Source organism: Centroberyx gerrardi, chromosome 7, assembly GCF_048128805.1.
Source record: "Centroberyx gerrardi isolate f3 chromosome 7, fCenGer3.hap1.cur.20231027, whole genome shotgun sequence".
Taxonomy (NCBI): Eukaryota; Metazoa; Chordata; class Actinopteri; order Beryciformes; family Berycidae; genus Centroberyx; species Centroberyx gerrardi.
In genome coordinates this window covers 26,043,583-26,060,746 of record NC_136003.1, presented here as the reverse complement: position 1 = coordinate 26,060,746, position 17,164 = coordinate 26,043,583, and the positions used below count along the sequence as shown (strand labels likewise).

The window sequence follows — 17,164 nt, the reverse complement described above, 5'->3', positions numbered from 1 at the left end:
TCTTCACGGACGCAGTAAAATCCAGGAAAATGTAGAAGCGCTTGCCATTGTGTAAAATGGGTCCCATCCTTGAGGCTTGGTGAAGAATGTTCACTTTCTTCTGGAAATAATGGAACTTGACAACGACCGGCTGTGGTGAATCTGCCTTTTTAGGGCTCGGCTGCAGGGGTGTAGTCAAGGCCTAGGGAGTCCTGTAGCAATGGCCGTATCGCGCTGAAGCCTTCCTCCAGACCCATTTTTCTGCAGTTGTCTTTCCTGTGTCTGGATTGCAAATCATCAACTGTCCTTATCAAATGGTCAACACTGGAGGGAAGAGTCTTTATTTTCCTTCTAATTCAACAATGCGATCCAAGGTGTAATTGGCAACCTCCTCAAGGCTCTTGATACGCATGCTGCATTCTTGCTGTGGAGCTCTCGATAGCTTTGGCTAATTCCAAACAAATGGCCTTAATTTCAGTATGTAGTTCACTTGAAAGACTGTCTGTCCTCTTGTGAAGCTCACTTGACAGTGAAACTATGGTTGAGTCAATTCTGGCCAACCCTCTCTGTTCAGAGTTTTTGATAGCCGTCATTAGCATAGCCATGTCGGAGTCCATTTATTTATTTATTTATCTTTCTCAGGAGAGTCTGATGGGTCGTGGCCTGGTTTGGACCAGAGGTTCTGAGTCATTTCTTTAAATATACCAAACAGCGACAAGAGGGTTCCAAAGTAAACTCCTCCTAGTCTCCTAGGTACGCTTGAAACATTTACCTTGATGCACCAGTGGGTGGGGTGGATTAGTCACCTGTTTTCTGCCCACATGCGCTCTGTCCACTGACTAAATCAAAGGCACCCAGTCAAGTTTTCACAGTTTGCATTAACCTCAGTGACAAGTTGTAGTTGTGCAGACCCCAAATACCATTTCACAAAAAAACTTTCTCTACAAATTGCATATCGGTCAGTCAGTGTTGTCCACCTCCGAATTGATAGATATGATGCAGATTGTAAGATTGCATATTTATTGTATAATTCATCAATATTATTATCCTGGGTTTGAATGAACAGCTTTAGTGTCACATAGTCTAAATGCTGTTTCAGAGGCTTTCAAGAATAAAATTGCTGAGTACTTGTAATTTCTGTGAGTTTTGGGGTATGAAAAGGGTCAAATGCAAATATATTGAATATCCGCACAAAATAGCAGGTATATAACTTAACTATAAACATATTCCGAACAACTTGTTGGAGATATTGGCACTTTGATGACAGCCAGAATCAGACGGTGAAAACTTTGAGGAAACGGGCGAACTGCGTGTCTCTGTGGAGGCGAGGAGAGGCTGTTCATTATTGGATTTGTTGAAATGTGTGTGTGAGGAGCCATTTTAATTATGTGCTGCTGTGGTTTGGGGTCTTCCCCTCTCTCTCCACATCTCTCTCGCTGTTTCTCCCCTCCATCCTTTCTCCTGTAGCTGCCTCTCTCTCTCTGCTCTACCTGGTCCAGGCGTCCTCCCTCGTCCTCGTTATTCCCCCTCTCGGCCGTTCCCGTGACAACTCTCCCGGCCGTTAATCGCCGTGGAGACGGACAGGGAGGGATCAAACGAAGGAGGGAGAGCAGCTCAAATTGGCTCCTCATTGGCCATGTGATCTTTAAACCACTGCTGGATGTGGTCTCTCTCTCTCTCTCTCTTCTCTCTCTCTCTCTCTGTTTCTTTTTCTCAGTCTTCCTCTCTCTTCTTGTCTCTGTCTTCCTTTCTCTCTCTCCATTTCTCTATCTCCCTCTGTCTTCATTTTCTTTGCATCCGCCTCTTTACCCGTCTCTATCTTCCTCTCTCTCCCTCTCTGTCTTCTACTGACTCTCTCTCTCTCTTGCCTTTTCTCTTTTTCCTTCTGCCTTCCTCTGTCTTCCCCCATTTTTCTCTTTCTTTTCTCTTTCTCTCTCTGTCCCTCTCTCTCTCTATCGCTGCTGCCTCCCCCTCCCTCTGTTGCTGCAGTATGAGCTCACCAGTATTGAGCTGCACCAGCCAGGCTTATTGTAGATTTGTCCCTAAGTTAGAGTGTAAAGTCCTACCTAGATATTCAGTAGTTGGTAAATGTGGTTTCAGTGCAAATATTTAGAATATTTCTAAACTTGTTTCAGCGTAAGATCGTTATTAAAGGACTACAACGACTTTTTAGGAGTTTGGCCCATTGTTCACTTTAAACAATATCTGAGATGATTGGCACCAAAATCATCTGGTAGCTAGCTCTGTCTGGTGCGCACGCTAACACTTTAGCATGAAGTATGTTAAGTAATCACAGGCGATTAGCATTATCCAAAGTATAATGCAAAGATAAACCTTTTAGTCATCCAAAATTGACATTGGTTTTTATTCCATGGCCTGTAGATTCATAACTTCTGAAAACAAAATCTCCTCGTCATTACTGAAGGCCATTACAAATCAATAAAGCAAAAACTTTAGCTGTCTGGCTAACTTCGCTCATTTCCTGTGAACACAAAACAAGTTACATTTGAAGTCTCGCGGGAAGAGAGATCTTGAGAGTGCATTTTTTTCTATTTTTGTCTATTTCACCAATCCCCTAAACAAGCCTGTCAGGTTTAGATGCGTGTCGTTAAAATCAACCCCAGTTCTCATTAACTCACTTTTAGGATAATGCTAACTGCCTACAATTACTGTGTGCTAATGCATTAGCATGCGCACTGGACAGAGCTATCTGAGACGCAGAGATGACTTTGGTGCCAATCCTCTTCACATATTGGGTGAGGTGGCAAATGGGCCAAACTGAAGTGAAGTCCTTTGAGGTGAATAGCTGATCAGTGATCAATGAGAGAGTTCTGGTATTGTGGTTATCACACTCTTTAACTAGATGGCTGGTACATTGGGTTCCTCAGCGTACTTGTTATATTACTTTTCTGTCACACCCCCCATAAAAAGGTGACTGGGACCTCTTATCTCTGAAATCAGGATAACTCGGTGACCTCACCTGCAAATGATCATGAAAACCAAACGTTCTTGTCTTCCTTTTGCTCCATGAAATCAAAGTAGTGGGAATACAAAATTCGTTTTGTTTCATCTAATCGGGGAGATGGGGATAATCATAGTTTTTGGATAATGTAACTTCAATCAGATATTAAGAGGGGGTGATAACATGAGTTAACAACATAGGTTTTTTAGTGGGTAACACTGATACACTAATCAACTGCTTCATCGTGAAAATAACAGATTGGTAAAGACAATATCGGTCTGATTATTGAGAGAAAAATGGTATAGATTTAACAACTAATGATGTTACACAGAAAATATATTGATACCTTAGTGCATTTATATCACTTTGTATCATTTACACCTTCCACGCTTGTAATTAATTTGGTTGGTGTAGCTTTTATTCTAGTGACATGTAAATTAGGATTTACTGCCCACCTAGGTTATAATTCAGCTATGTTTGAAATTAAGTACATTTGGTGCAAACTGGCTCTGGAGGCTTAGCTGTATTTCTATTCAGCAGCAAGTGAATGACTCCAAACACATACTGTAGCTGAAGAAGAAGAAGAAGAGAGGCCAAGCATCCTGCTGTCCTAACGCAGAACAAGGTTGTTATCGTAAAATTAAAAAAATGAAATCTATTGTCTGGTTCCAGAACTAACTAATATGAAATAAAAAGCTCATCGATTATTCATACTTTTTTGTTTTGATTCAGCCCAGAGTGTGGAGAGGGCAGTCATTTCTATCACAACACAACAACAATTATTCTCCTAACTTAAGCGAATTCACCATAAGTCATGTAAAATAAAAATTACTGATGTCATTTCCTAGATAGAAGGGGAGCTCGCACTTGCAAATGGAAGAAAAAACTGAAATGTCTAAAATCAAAGTTTCCATGTTATTCTGCCTCTGACCAATAAAGTGATGTGAAAAAGTGCAAAATATTTTTTGAGTTACCCCATCATCAGTGCAGAGATCTTCATGTTATTGGTCAGATATTGTATGAAATGGAAACTTTGCATTTAGATATCTCAGTTTGACATTTTTTTTTTCTTCTGTTTGTGAGTGCGAGCTTCCCTTGCATCTATTATTCATTGGATTTTTGGGCCAACACACCCCTGTCTTTGCATGTCCAGCCAGTACAAGAGGCACAGAACATTTTGTTTTTTGATCTAAAAATGAAGTAAACGTTTCACACACAAGGCCATGTTTTCCCCTAACTGATCTAAAACGAAACGACTGAAATCAAAACCAAAATCAGAAACTACACTGTGTGGAAAAAGTAAAACAAACACGCCCTGAAAACGAACTAAAACAGATCTGAAATTTAAAGTGGAATTGAAATGAAAGTAGAGATAAAAACGAACAGACTCACGCTGTACAAAGCAAGAAGAAGACAGAGGAGAGGTAACAGAGTTCAGGCCTCGTGACGAACGTCCCTGAGGGAGCCGGTCGGGGTGAAGAGGACGATCCGACTGGGATGTTTCAGCCTGAAAGGATTGCCCTCCAGCCTCGCCTTATACTCTAAGGTTCAACCGACATGGGTGTTTGAAGGTTGACGCAGATAGTTTTGGGTTTAAGTCGCCAATAGCTGATATTTTGTAGCTGATGTTCAGTATCCTCAAATCTGACCATTTCCATAAAGAAATTCCCCCCAAAAATATTCAGTGTTTACCGCAGAATTTGATTCTTGTCAGGGTGGAAAAGCCTTTGAAACAGTGTTGAGGCCATGGGAGAGTAAGACATTTTAACCCAGGATAATTATAATTACAGGAAGAAGAAGAAGAATAGATTCATGCATACTTGTGTGGAATCTGATCAAAATGTCACAGAGTTAATTCAGGTTAAGAGCTTCCCAAAGACAACCAGTGCAATTACACAATAAACATGTAATCAAACAAACTGCATCATACTGTCACTGCAATTTTTAATAAAAGGCCAGTATTGGCCTAACAACACAGCTGACATATTCCAAATAACTTGATGGAGATATTGGCGCTTTGGCCAATATCAGCCCAATATATCAGCAAATCAATATAATGGCAAACCAATGTATCTGTCTAATCCTGCACTCTTCCCCTCCACCATCAACCATCCCCATCATGATCAAAAGAACCGGCTGCTAAATGAGCGCAGACCCTGAAGCGGACCCAGCCATGAGGCTGAACCTCAGCTTGGGCCCAAACTAACCGCTGGCCTGTCTGGGATAATAAGAGAGAAAACACACCATGTGTTGTTGCCTTCAGCAGAACCACAGACAGGATGTGAGGATTATTTAATTATCGTACAACAGTGAATTCACGTGACAACAGAAGTGTGATACATTTACATAATTTGATATACATTAATTATACCCAGCAGAGGAATTCTTCTTTTTTTGCCCTGTGGTTGGGTCGTGCAGCTAGTCTACACTGGAGATTAAACCCAGCCGCTCCAGCTGGGGGGGACGGACTGGGACCTCATAAACCACTAGACCACCCTGCCACCCAACTGCTGTAAATGTTGTCATGTCTGAGATAATAAGAGAGAGAAAACACTGTGTTGCCTTTAAAGGAATACACCAAGTTTTTTGGGAGATTGGCCAACTTACCTGTTTAAGTGATGAGAACATAGACACCGAAATCATCCACTGGCTCCAGTGCTTCATGCTAACACTTTAGCATCCACTATGTTGAGTGATAGCAGGCAACTAGCGTATCAAAAGTGAGAAAATGAAAACTTGTAGCAGCTCTAAGGCTAAGCGGTAAGTAATTGTAAATGACTTTCCCTGTTTTCATAGGAAGTGAAGGTGGTGGGTCACAGGAGACTGCATACAGCTAAAAATCACTATGTTTTTTCACCTGAAAGAGTTAGAAAAAGTAAGCTTGGCTACATCAGCTACATTGATTTATATATTCATATTTCATTTTTTTTATTTAGAAATCTACAGATCACATAGAAAAAACTGTAATAACTTTGAATTACTAAAATATCAGTCTTCTTACTTTGGTCCATGCTAGTCGCCTACTATCTTTCAACATGGTGTATGCTAAAGTGTTAGCATGGAGCACCAGAGCAAATCATCTACCGGGCCACACATGGGTGATTTTGGTGTTAATTTTCTCATCACTTGACATATAAGTCGACCGACGGGCCGATCTTCCAAAAACTCTGTATATTCCTTCAACAGAACCACAAAGGCGGGGATGTCGTGATTATTTTAACCATGCAGACTTATCGCATGACGGGCGTATTCCTGTGGCAAACAGAAGCGGGATAGATTAAAAGGGGTTTCATATGATATAGTCTAGTCGGGCTATCAGCACTGATATTGGGCAGACACACCGGAGAGGTCTTCATCAGTCTGTCAGCAGCAAGGAGCTCGGCTTTGTTCACACGATGCTCTCTCTGCTGTCGCCGCTGTCAATCATCCACCTTCCTCTCCTCTGACCCTGTGGCAGGCTGTTATCGGATATCAGAGACCTCACCATGTATAAACACTTCAGACAATAAAAACTCTCTCTCCCTTTTGTCTCTCTCTCTCTCTCTGTCTCTCTCTCAGCTCGGTCGCCGGTGTTCAGTGCCATGTTTGAGCACGAGATGGAAGAGAGTAAGAAGGTGAGTGAGAGCGCTTGACGCCGCTGTGCCTTTCGCTGCTTCTGTTCCCTCAGTGGCGAGTATCTCTAAATTGTCATCTTTCTCTCCGTTGCGTCAGCTAGTGCTCACCTTTCAGCACATCTGAGTGTGTCTGCATGTGCTCTTACATGTACTGAAGGCAGGAAGAAGACTCGGGAACTGCCACCGTATAACCGCGGGCCCTTTAAAAAGTCTGAAAAAAGACAAATAAAGAAAGACAAATAAATTAGCAAAAGATTTAAGGCCTTAAAAAGTATTCAGATGTCTTGAATACGGTTGTTAGTAGGGCTGTCCCGAATACCATTTTTTGGGCTCCGGAGCTTCGGTAGTGTGTGTGGGGGGGTTCGTGTTAAGAGTCACGCACCTTCAAACTGCTTTGCTTTCCATACACGGGCAACAGTTCACCCGACAAAGTTCACACATAGTCACAGATCCTACTCACAAAAACACAGCACTGAAAAACATACTCGGTGGAGTCCACAGGTCCGTCGCTCCTACACGGTCCAAAACGAGATCGCAAACTCAGCGGCAACCTCTTGGCAACCAGCCAGCTAGCGGTCTTGTAGCTCCTTCAGTTAGCAGCCAAGGAAAATGTAGCTTAGCACCGTTTATATCCACTGAGACACCGTCATAGCGCAGAGATAGCAGTCCACGGCAAATCCACTTGAACTCAAACAACAGTCCGACCTCACTCAGAGAGCGGCCACAGCTTAAATCCGAGGTGATGACGACACGGTTCGGGCGCCATTTGTAGAGATGTGGATGATCTCCGGGGAGTCGTTAGAGAAGAAGAGATGAACACCAGACGAAAAACTTCATACTTCAGCTGTAGTTTTATTAAGGGCAGACGTTGTTGTGATATAGGTCAAGGTTTCAGCAGCCAAAAAGAGACTTATAACATAAAGTTTGAGACAACGGCTCAGACAAGCGACTTCCCCATACAAAAGTAAACTCTGACTACGCAAGAGCGGAAGCGTGGCATCACTATATAGACACCCAAGCAGCGATCATTACTTATAAAATTACATTAAAAAAAACGAATATCCGAATCCCAAAATTGAAAACCGAATACCTACCCAACGAAAGAATATCCGAATAGTCGAATATTCTACTAACTAGGTCCAGCCCTAGTTGTTAGAAGTCTTTTCTTCACCATGCACTGATAGATTTCTTTGCACTGCATGTCCACTCTTAGATTAATACAGAACAGTAGTAGCTAGTAGTACAATATGCAAAGCATTTTTTTCCCATCGTATCTGCTTTACTTAAAACAATTGGACTTCATGTCACTTAACATTTAATTTCCTATTGTCCTTTTTTCTTATCCTGCCCATTTTGGAAATTTCATTAGTTGTGTTCATTTGGAAATAGGCTGGTTTTGCCAGCTTTGTCTCTTTATTTAGGCTTTTAAATTCCCTTAAATTGATTTTCAGGTCACATTAAAACAAGCTGAAATTGTTTTAAATTTATCTCTCTGGAACCTGTAGATACTCTGTGTATCAAAGAATGTTTACTTGACTGTTATTGATGTTAAGGATGCATTAAGTTGAAGTAAATCTTTATGGCTGTGAGTGTGTGTGTGCGTGTGTGTGTGTGTTTCAGCATTACATATGTGCATCATTGCTCCTCACAATGTCCCTTATATATGTGTGTGTTATATGCGTATGTGTGTGTATGTTTTCGTGTGTGTGCGCACGTGTGTGAGCGAAAGCGCCTTCTTCGTGCCACAGTTGGTTGTGTTCATCCGACAGGCGGTGGTGAGATTGAACCTCGGTGATTTAGCCGTCGTGTCAGCGGAATATTGATGCCCGCGCGGCTCGAATGGGGAAATTATAAAGCACAGAGCCAGGAAATGCATCTTAATTGCTGTTTAAGTGGGCGTCTTCATCAGAGAGGGGGGACGAGGGGGGGGGGGGGGACGGTGGGCCGTGTCCCCATACGATACGGAGAAAACAGATAGATGGGTTAACACTCCTCTGCAGCACTCTATAGAGGAGAGACAAATGAGCTCATAAAGAAACAGTCTAATAGAGGACTGCTTTGTGAGTAGAGGAGCGCTCCTCACTGTAACTACAGGAGCCGGCGATCTGTTTATGAGACGCCGCTGGAAGCTCGTCTTCCTCACTTGGCCTTATCCGCGGCGCTGACGGAAGCCCCATTGGGTTCTTCCGTGTGACTTCCAGTGTTATTATGTGGTGCGGTTTCACTTTCTTCTTCTTCTTCTTCTTTTTTTTTTTTTTTTTTTAAAGCACACGTCCGCTGCCTAGCTGTCAGAAATCAATCGGAATAAAATTTGTCAAGCGTCCATCTCCTGTGTTTCAAACCCCTCCTTCATATTGGATGGATTGTCTGATTCCACTGGCAACGGAGCGTCTCTTCCCCCCCGAAAAAAAAAAAACGTGACAAGAAAGCACAGGCCGGGATGAAGAGGGTTATTTTACAAGCAGGAGTCTGGTGTGGGGTTAATTCAAACACAGTATGTATGTGCAGGATCTGTGTATGCATAGCAGACTGTGCAGCAGATTCACGCTGTTTGTTTTAAAGATTGAAAGCTGCATGTGTGTCCACGTCTTTATATGTTTCTTTATCTGTGTTTCCGCACATGGGTACTGCTGGCCGGCTGTGTGCTGTAAGTGCAACCCGGCTGGCTCCAGACTATCCCTCCCCATTATTTCCCTGTGTGTTTATGTTGCTGTTGAGTGGTCAGAGTTGACATAAATGCACTAAGCTGTTGGTACACCCAGCCTGACCCTGCTAAAACGCCGGTGGTCGCCGTGGTGACGATAAAGCGGTGTTATAATTGGTTTACTGCTTTGTTCTGCCTCTCGGAGCGGAGGGAAAGGTTCAGGTTACCGTCACTGTGCCGACAAGCGATAAAGCCTCGTTTGCTGGCTGCAGGCGCTGTCAAGGAATGAATGCTCAGGATTAATTTCCAGGAATCAGCTGAAAAGAATTAAATAAATCTACTAGAATGTAGTTTTGAGTTTAGCTGAAACGTGTTCAGACTGTTCACAAGGTTTTTCTTCTTTTCTCTTTTTTTTTCTTCTTCCTTATTTGGCACTTGGAACTTGTTTTGTATCGCTGCATGTCTGACTGTCCCTGTGTGTGTGCTAAACAAGGTGAGTGAGTTTAATTCAGGTGGGTGTTGGGATATTCTAGTAAAGGGGGGGAAAAAAAACGCTCTGCTACGCGTGGTTTTGAAGGATTGTCAAAGCATCTGCCTTTTTATTCTCTCTCCTTTTATTCTTTTAAACCCGGTGTGTATTCTCCTCTCCTGTCCTCTCCTCCCATTCAGAACCGTGTGGAGATAAATGACGTGGAGCCAGATGTCTTCAAAGAGATGATGTGCTTCATCTACACAGGCAAGGCCCCCAACCTGGACAAGATGGCTGACGACCTGCTGGCTGCAGCTGACAAGGTACAGCGTGTGTGTTTGTGTGCGTGTGTGTGTGTGTATTACTACGTTCATTTACACACAGGTGTGCATGCATGCATAATGTCCTAAAAAATACACCCAGGAAACACCAAGCATACAGTCACACACAAACACACTGATACAGGACAATATGCACCTATCTACCTAGCATGTGTGCACGTATACAGACACACACACACACACACACACACACACACACACACACACAATAGCCCACGACTCCTATTCCTCATTGCCTGTATTAGGCGCTGACCTCGTCTGCTCAAGGATTTCTGTCCATTCGTCCACTCCCACATGTTACTCCTCCGCTCTCATCTTCCAATTTCTCTCTCCATGTTTCCTGTCATTCTGTGAGCTCCTTCTGTGCGCTCTATTAATAGTGATGTGTTGCTCATTGTAGAGCTGGATAAGGCTTGAATGTCACCCCAGCAGGCCTCACTTGTCGCACAATGGCGAAGGCCCTCTTCTTCTTCTTTCTCCTCCTCCTCCTCCTGAAAACCCTGCATGCCTCAGCTGCACACATGATCTTGAAGTGTGTGTGTGTGGATGCGAAAAAAGATTATTGTCAATGTTAGTGAAATTTCTGTGAGCAAATTCAGAGGGATCTGTGTTTCGGTGTTGAACCTCTTAAAAGCGATATCTCCGTTCCCAACGTCGCTCCCCCTTCTCCCCTCACGCCTCCTCGCTCTACATAACTGTCACCTTTCTTTCTCTTCGCCATCTTTTCTCGTATTCAAACAAGCGCTCGTTGCCATTGCGGTAGAGTAATTCGGTGTTTCCAAATCATTACACAATGCAACAATGGTGGGTGATGGCAGCACAGCTTAGGTAATTTAGTTTATCTGCTGTTTCTCTTCTCCCGCTCTCCCTCTCCCTCTCCCTCTCCCTCTCTCTCTCCCTCCCTCTCTGTCTCTCTGTCATTGTCAGTATGCTCTGGAGAGGCTGAAGGTGATGTGTGAGGATGCTCTGTGCACTAGTTTGTCTGTGGAGAACGCTGCAGAGATCCTCATCCTGGCTGACCTGCACAGCGCCGACCAGCTCAAAACGCAGGCTGTGGACTTCATCAACTAGTGAGTTATACTGCCGCACTGTGACCGTCCATCTTCTGAACCGCTTCCACACTTACCAGTATGCAAACATTATTCTTTTTTTTTTACCCTCTTCTCCAAGTACACACACACACACGCACGCACACACGCACATATACTTTGATTTTCATCGAAGGAAGTCATTAATTTTCAATGGGAGCAATTTTTGTCTCCTGTGGAAATTTAATTTAATCCCCACATCAGACCATTTTTGCTGCCATATCATATTGGGCCATTTAGCAATAAACCGCAGCCGCTGATGTTAATCATGTTGCGGGCAGCCTGTTTAGGTAAGATGGAGCCTATTAACAACAATGACTGCTATTTATGTCCAGGGTGAGGTGATTGATCCAGCAGTCGAACGGCCAGTTAAAACTAAGAGCTCGCTCTCAATCACTGCCATTACTGTACCTAAATTGCACAGTTCCTCGCCTCTATTTTCTGTCTTTATTTCTCTGTCACAGCCTCTCTCTCTCAGCCGGGCGCTTTTCCCATCACTTCGCTCACACTTGCCTCTGTCCCCTCTTTGCTGTTTCACCTCGTCTCTTGGCCTCATTCCTCTTTTGTTTTTCCGTCTCCCACCCTCTTCCATCGGCTCCCATCTTCCCTCTCGCTCTCCTTCCCCTGCTCTCCTCCACCTTCTCCTCTTCCTCTGTCCCCCCGTTCTCCACTTAAGAGCTCGTGTGTGCCTAAGGTGTTCAGTAACGCAGATTTCTGCCCCTAATCCCTGTCATTAATTGTGGTTATGGGCGTTATGACAGTTTAATTTGCGACAGCGTTGTTGTTGTGGTGGGAAAATTGGCCACGGGGGACTCTGGCCGGCAAAGCGTTATCAACCCCCCTCCCTCGGACAACATCGACAGCAACAAGAGCAGCAAAACAAAAATCAATATCGAGGACGAATATAGAAAACAAACGACACAGAGGAACCAATAACACCCCCCCCCCCCACCACCACCTCTTTCCAGACAAGCCTTTACAAGCAGCTTACAGTCATCTAGTCAAGACAATAGTAGTCCTCCTCCTCCATCTACCTTTCTCCCATTTATTCCTCCTCTCCAGGGAAGAAGTAGAGGGTAAAGCCACCTAAAAACTCTAAAAACCCACTTTTTTATTTGCAGAATAGAGTTCACCTACATTTTTAGGCTGACATCAATCTTTAGGACCTAAATTCATAGTATAAATGATAAGTAGTATCAGACTGATGTAATTTATATGAAGCTAGTGTTTTTTAAGGGGGGGGGGGAAGCATAAATTAATGCTTTTCTGAAAATAGGATTGATTTTGTTTATAATGGCGGTCGTTCGCTGACTGGAGGTCAAGGCTTACCCGCTTTTTTGATTTACCACCGCATCACCGCTCCTCTCTCTCCCTCAGCCTCCTCTATTTCTTCTCCCGTTCCTCTCTGCAGACTCTCATTACTCCTTCTCACCTCCCTGTTTTTTTTTTCTCCTCCCTCCCTCCCTCCTTCCCTCCCTCCCTTCGTTCCTCCTCCTTCCTCTCCTGCTGTGGCTGCTCTCCCTGCGCCCTTTCTTTGGCCCGTTGCCTCAGCCTGAGCACACTGGCTGTTACCGGAAGCCGGGGTTCACATCCTCGGCAGGGAATAGGGTCAGAGGTCGGCTGGAGGTCTGGAGCCGCTGTGTGGACAGTGCATGAACACACACACACACACACACACACACACACATGCGCGCCATGGGTAGACATGCCAAGACGTAGGCACATGTAAACAAACACAGAAGGACGCACACACACGCGCTGTTGTTTATTTACACACAATAAAACAGGAAAAATGTCATTAAAGGCCACACAGCGGTGTGCGTGATAGTGCAGCCCAGCACCCTGAGGGTGTCGGGGGGGCGGAGGGTGCCACAGGGCCCGCTGGTGTAAACACATCTGTGGGAGATGGTGACTGTGTTCAGGACACGGTGAGCTTGGAATTAGAAAGTTCTGTTTGACTTTTTTGCCAACTTGGCGTTATCCACATATTCATGAACTTCGAATGTTACTTTATGCTTGTGTGGTGTTATTTTTGTAAAAAGAACTTTTTGGAGGTGAAAAAAAAGATAAAAAAAGATATAAAGTACATAACAGTTTTGCCAGCTGGTATTTCAAATATTTGATGCTCAATATCTCAGAGCTGCACTCCACCCAGATAGAACCTTATTATTCCTTTTTTTTTTTTTTTCATGTATGTGTTTTTCATTTTGTTTCTTGGGTCTTTTCCTCTTTCATTTCCTACTTTGCGTTTCTCTTCACTCTTTCCTTACACTTTACACTTTTTTCTCTTCCCGCTCTCTTCTGTCTCTTCTCCTCTACCTCCCATATCCCCTCTCTCTCTCTCTCTCTCTCTCTCTCTCTCACTCTCTCTCTCTCACTCTCTCTCTCTCAGTCATGCGGCTGACGTGATGGAGACCTCGGGCTGGAAGTCCATGGTGGCCTCTCACCCCCACCTGGTAGCCGAGGCGTACCGCTCTCTGGCCTCGGCCCAGTGCCCCTTCCTGGGCCCCCCGAGGAAACGCCTGAAACAGTCCTAGTGGTCCGGAGAGACGCTCCTGTCCGAACCCCGCTACGTCCCGCTGTACCAGCGACCCCCACTGCTCTTCCGTCCCAGTCCTCCTCCTCTTGCTCCTGCAGCACCCAGAGAAGCCCGAGACTGACACCCAGGACCCGGCCATCCGGCTGGGGGAGCTTCGGACGCTTCTGCTCCCCCCCCCCCTCTAACTTTGCTGGACAGAACAGCTACTTACAGGACTGATGCCGCAGGGGAGGTGATGGGGCGAGGGGATGCGACGGTTTTCACGTTCTTTCCCCCTCCAGATAAATTCTGCAAGACATGAAGCTGGATATTTATGGATCACAAGTTCAAAGCCCGGCGTATTCCATGTGTCCTGCGTCTACGATATTGGAAAGCCAGAGCCTCATTCTGCGAGTTGAATGAACGAACTGATCTATTGGCTAGAAAGAGAAAGGTCAATGCTGAGTCCCTGTAAATAGATTTTTGTGGCATATTGTCTTCTTTTTTTAAAGTCCTCTCTTCTTGTATTGCGTCTTGTGTGTTAAAGCCCGAGCTTTCCTCTATAAAAAGAGAAGTGAAGAGGTTCAGCCAACCAAAAAGTGATAGACTGTTGCTCCCATCGTTGATTCACATCAGTGTTTGTACAAAGTGTTGTTTTTCTATAGCACAAACAATCAAGTGTCCTCTTGAATAGCAAAAAACAGATTTATTTTGGCTTGAATGAAATGACAGAGCTGAACACGTTTTAATGTTCACACTGTTTAACCTATTTCTTTAAGAAAATGTAAAAAAGAAACCTAGCTGGATAAAAAAAAAAAAGAACTTGTTTTTACTCACCTATTGACTACATTCCTCATGACTGTAAAATTGTGAACAATGTTTTGGTCTCTGAACTCATGAAATACAGCTATTTTACATTTTTCGTGCCTTGTCGACGTCTTTTTTTAGCCTGTGATATCTTCATCATTTCTCATTAGGCATTTTGACCACATCTATCAGTTATTGACTCATTACCACGCAGTCCCTTTCAAGTTGCAGCCAGATCTATGTTAATGAATAACGCACATTTCAGTTGCATGTGTAATCCACTCATGATCAAAGTTCAATTCCCAGTGCATATGCTGCTCTCCCTCCTCCGATCACAAGGACTTGTATCCGACTGTGTAGCATGTAGACTTAGCTCTCGGCCGTGGTTGTGACTCGTGTTTGACTTGGTCTCCAATAGATAGGTTGTAATCACTCCAGAGTGAGCTGGGCCTAACTCTTGGACAGTATTTTAACAGGGATTTCTCTGTGTTGACCAAAGCTGAGGCCCAGCAGGCTTTAGGGAAGCTCATTCCTGAGCCCAGCAAATCACTCCTCATCAAACAGTCAGCCCCGGCCACTGATGTTCGGGGGTACGCTGCGGTTGTCAAGGCACTTCATCATCTAACGGATGTGATGCCCTCAGTTGTGCTGCTACCATTAGTATAGAGAGCTTGGTAGCGTAAGGTTAGCGTTTACTGAACAAGAAGGTTTGGCAGTGTGGCAGAAAACTGAGAGAGAGGCTGAGAGAGTGGCGGTTTGACAGTTTATTCAATCTGCAGGTTGGGAGCCAAGGAACTCAAATTCTGGTCTTATAGTGTTGAATATTCATGATTATAATAATACAGATAGAATATAATAACGCCATTGGTCAAAAAGAATAAGATCATATGAACAAGACTGAACAACCAATGATAATTATAGTTGTAGCACTTTAAGGAGATGCGTAATAAGTCGTGACCACCTTCATCTAGAAAACAACAAGTTATTATTTTGTCAAGGCCACTTGGTCAATGTTATCTATGAGATTTGGGCATTTGCACATTCCAGGCTCGCAGTTCTGTGAGAAACATAAAAGATGTTACTTTAGAGTTTAATCTTATAACGGTGAAGCAGATTCAGTATTCTCGAGTTTTAGGCACTTATGGTACATTTCTTCCCCAACAGCAGGATAGCCGGAAGGCGACTGAACAAATGCCATTTAGTGGGCGCTCTTATGGATGAACCCCAAACCCTGGCAGAGTGGGTGTCATGCACGTCCCATTGAGCTATTTAGGACCGCAGGACTGAGCTAAAGAAGAAAAGGAAGGGAAGAGGTTTTGATACAGCACTCTTTGTAATGCCTCGCAGCCTTCAGATATGCCTTCCAGCCAATACTTCTGTGTCCAAGAATTCCCTTGCAAAGGTCAAAGAGTGTGTGTGTGTGTGTGTACATTAGAGCCAAAGAGTGTGTGAACACGGCAGTCGCACAGCGCTGTACGAGTGGGCATGCGTGTGAGTACATGGCCCTTCTTACTGAACCGGCCCTGAGATCGGAAAAGGTTTTGTTAACTTGGATCCGGCCTGTCAGTGTGACCTTCATCATATAAGCTGGAATTTGAGGCATCAGGGTGTGATTTCTCCGCAGCTTTGACAAAGTCGGCTTGTGTTGCCGCTTGCAGCTAACCTTCTGTGTCTTTGTAAAGGCGTGTGTGTGTGTGTGTGTGTGTGTGTGTGTGTGTGTGAGTCGCGATTGGCCTTAGATGAGACAGTCAGGGGGAGATAGATGGAGCGATACATGTGGAGAGGCGTACTCAGTTGTTATGCATGCTGTATGAGTCTGTCACTCCCTCCCTCCCTCCCTCCTCCCCTCTCTCTCCTCCACTCATTCCTCCGCCTGCCTCTCCATCACTCACTCCCTCCTTTTATGGGAGAAAGGAGAGCGAGGCACGGCAGGTCAATGCTGTAAAAAGCGGGTGACAAGCGCAGTGTCTGTGTCAGCCCGCCGCCGCTAAAGAGGAGGAAGAGCCGGCCCAAGATTGATGCCTGCTGCTCCGCGCTGCCCGGCAGGAGGACGAGGAGGGAGGACAGAGGGGAGGGAAGAGAGAAGGAAGCGGAAAGTAGTTTGGGAGGGAGGGAGGGAGGGAGGGAGAGCATTTCCTTTGATTTTGAAGGGTTTCCAGCGGTCTGAAAAAAACCTTAAACCTTGACTATTTTGATGACAACCTCCTCCCCCTCATGTCATCAGTTCTTAAACAACTCCATGAATGTTAAAACATAATAAAATAACCATTTCACTTAAAAGTTAGAATTTTTCTGTGTCCTAAGGAAACTCATATGAGACGCTCTCACTCAATTATGATAAGTTGTGTTGTGCCGCCGCAACAAAATGGCTTTTAGTGGGAGTGGGGTGTCTGTCAAAATTAATCCCATCTGCATAAAAAGTTCCACATTGCAGCAACCCAAGAATGGACTGTGACCATAATCGTCTTTTTCAGTGCATAGTGCTCAGCCAGAAACTGACGTGTTTCAACGTTGTCTCTGCCACAGCTTGCATAGTTTGAGTTGGCATCCACTTTCCAGAGAAAGCTGACATTAGATCAAACTGACATCATTTCGGGGGGCCACCAAAATTTAAAATTGCCTAATGCAGCTTTAATGAAAGTATATTCTGACCTTTGTGTGAACATGTTTGACTTCATTTTTCTCATGATATCCCAAGTAATCCACTCAGAAGGTGTCGTCTTTGACAGGCGAGGGAAGTTG

General features: G+C 44.3%; 1 protein-coding gene across 2 annotated transcripts in view; it reads left to right on the top strand.

Moving 5' to 3' along the window:
* spop (speckle type BTB/POZ protein) overlaps positions 1–14,500 on the top strand; it is a 69,026-nt gene extending 54,526 nt beyond the window's left edge. For both annotated transcript variants that reach the window (XM_071894386.2, XM_071894385.2), the window contains exons 8-11: positions 6,500–6,555; positions 9,869–9,991; positions 10,937–11,079; positions 13,490–14,500. In XM_071894386.2, coding sequence (XP_071750487.1) covers positions 6,500–6,555; positions 9,869–9,991; positions 10,937–11,079; positions 13,490–13,634 — 467 coding nt within the window. In that variant the 3' untranslated portion in view covers positions 13,635–14,500. The remainder of the gene's footprint in view (positions 1–6,499; positions 6,556–9,868; positions 9,992–10,936; positions 11,080–13,489) is intronic.
* Positions 14,501–17,164: the final 2,664 nt, after the last annotated feature.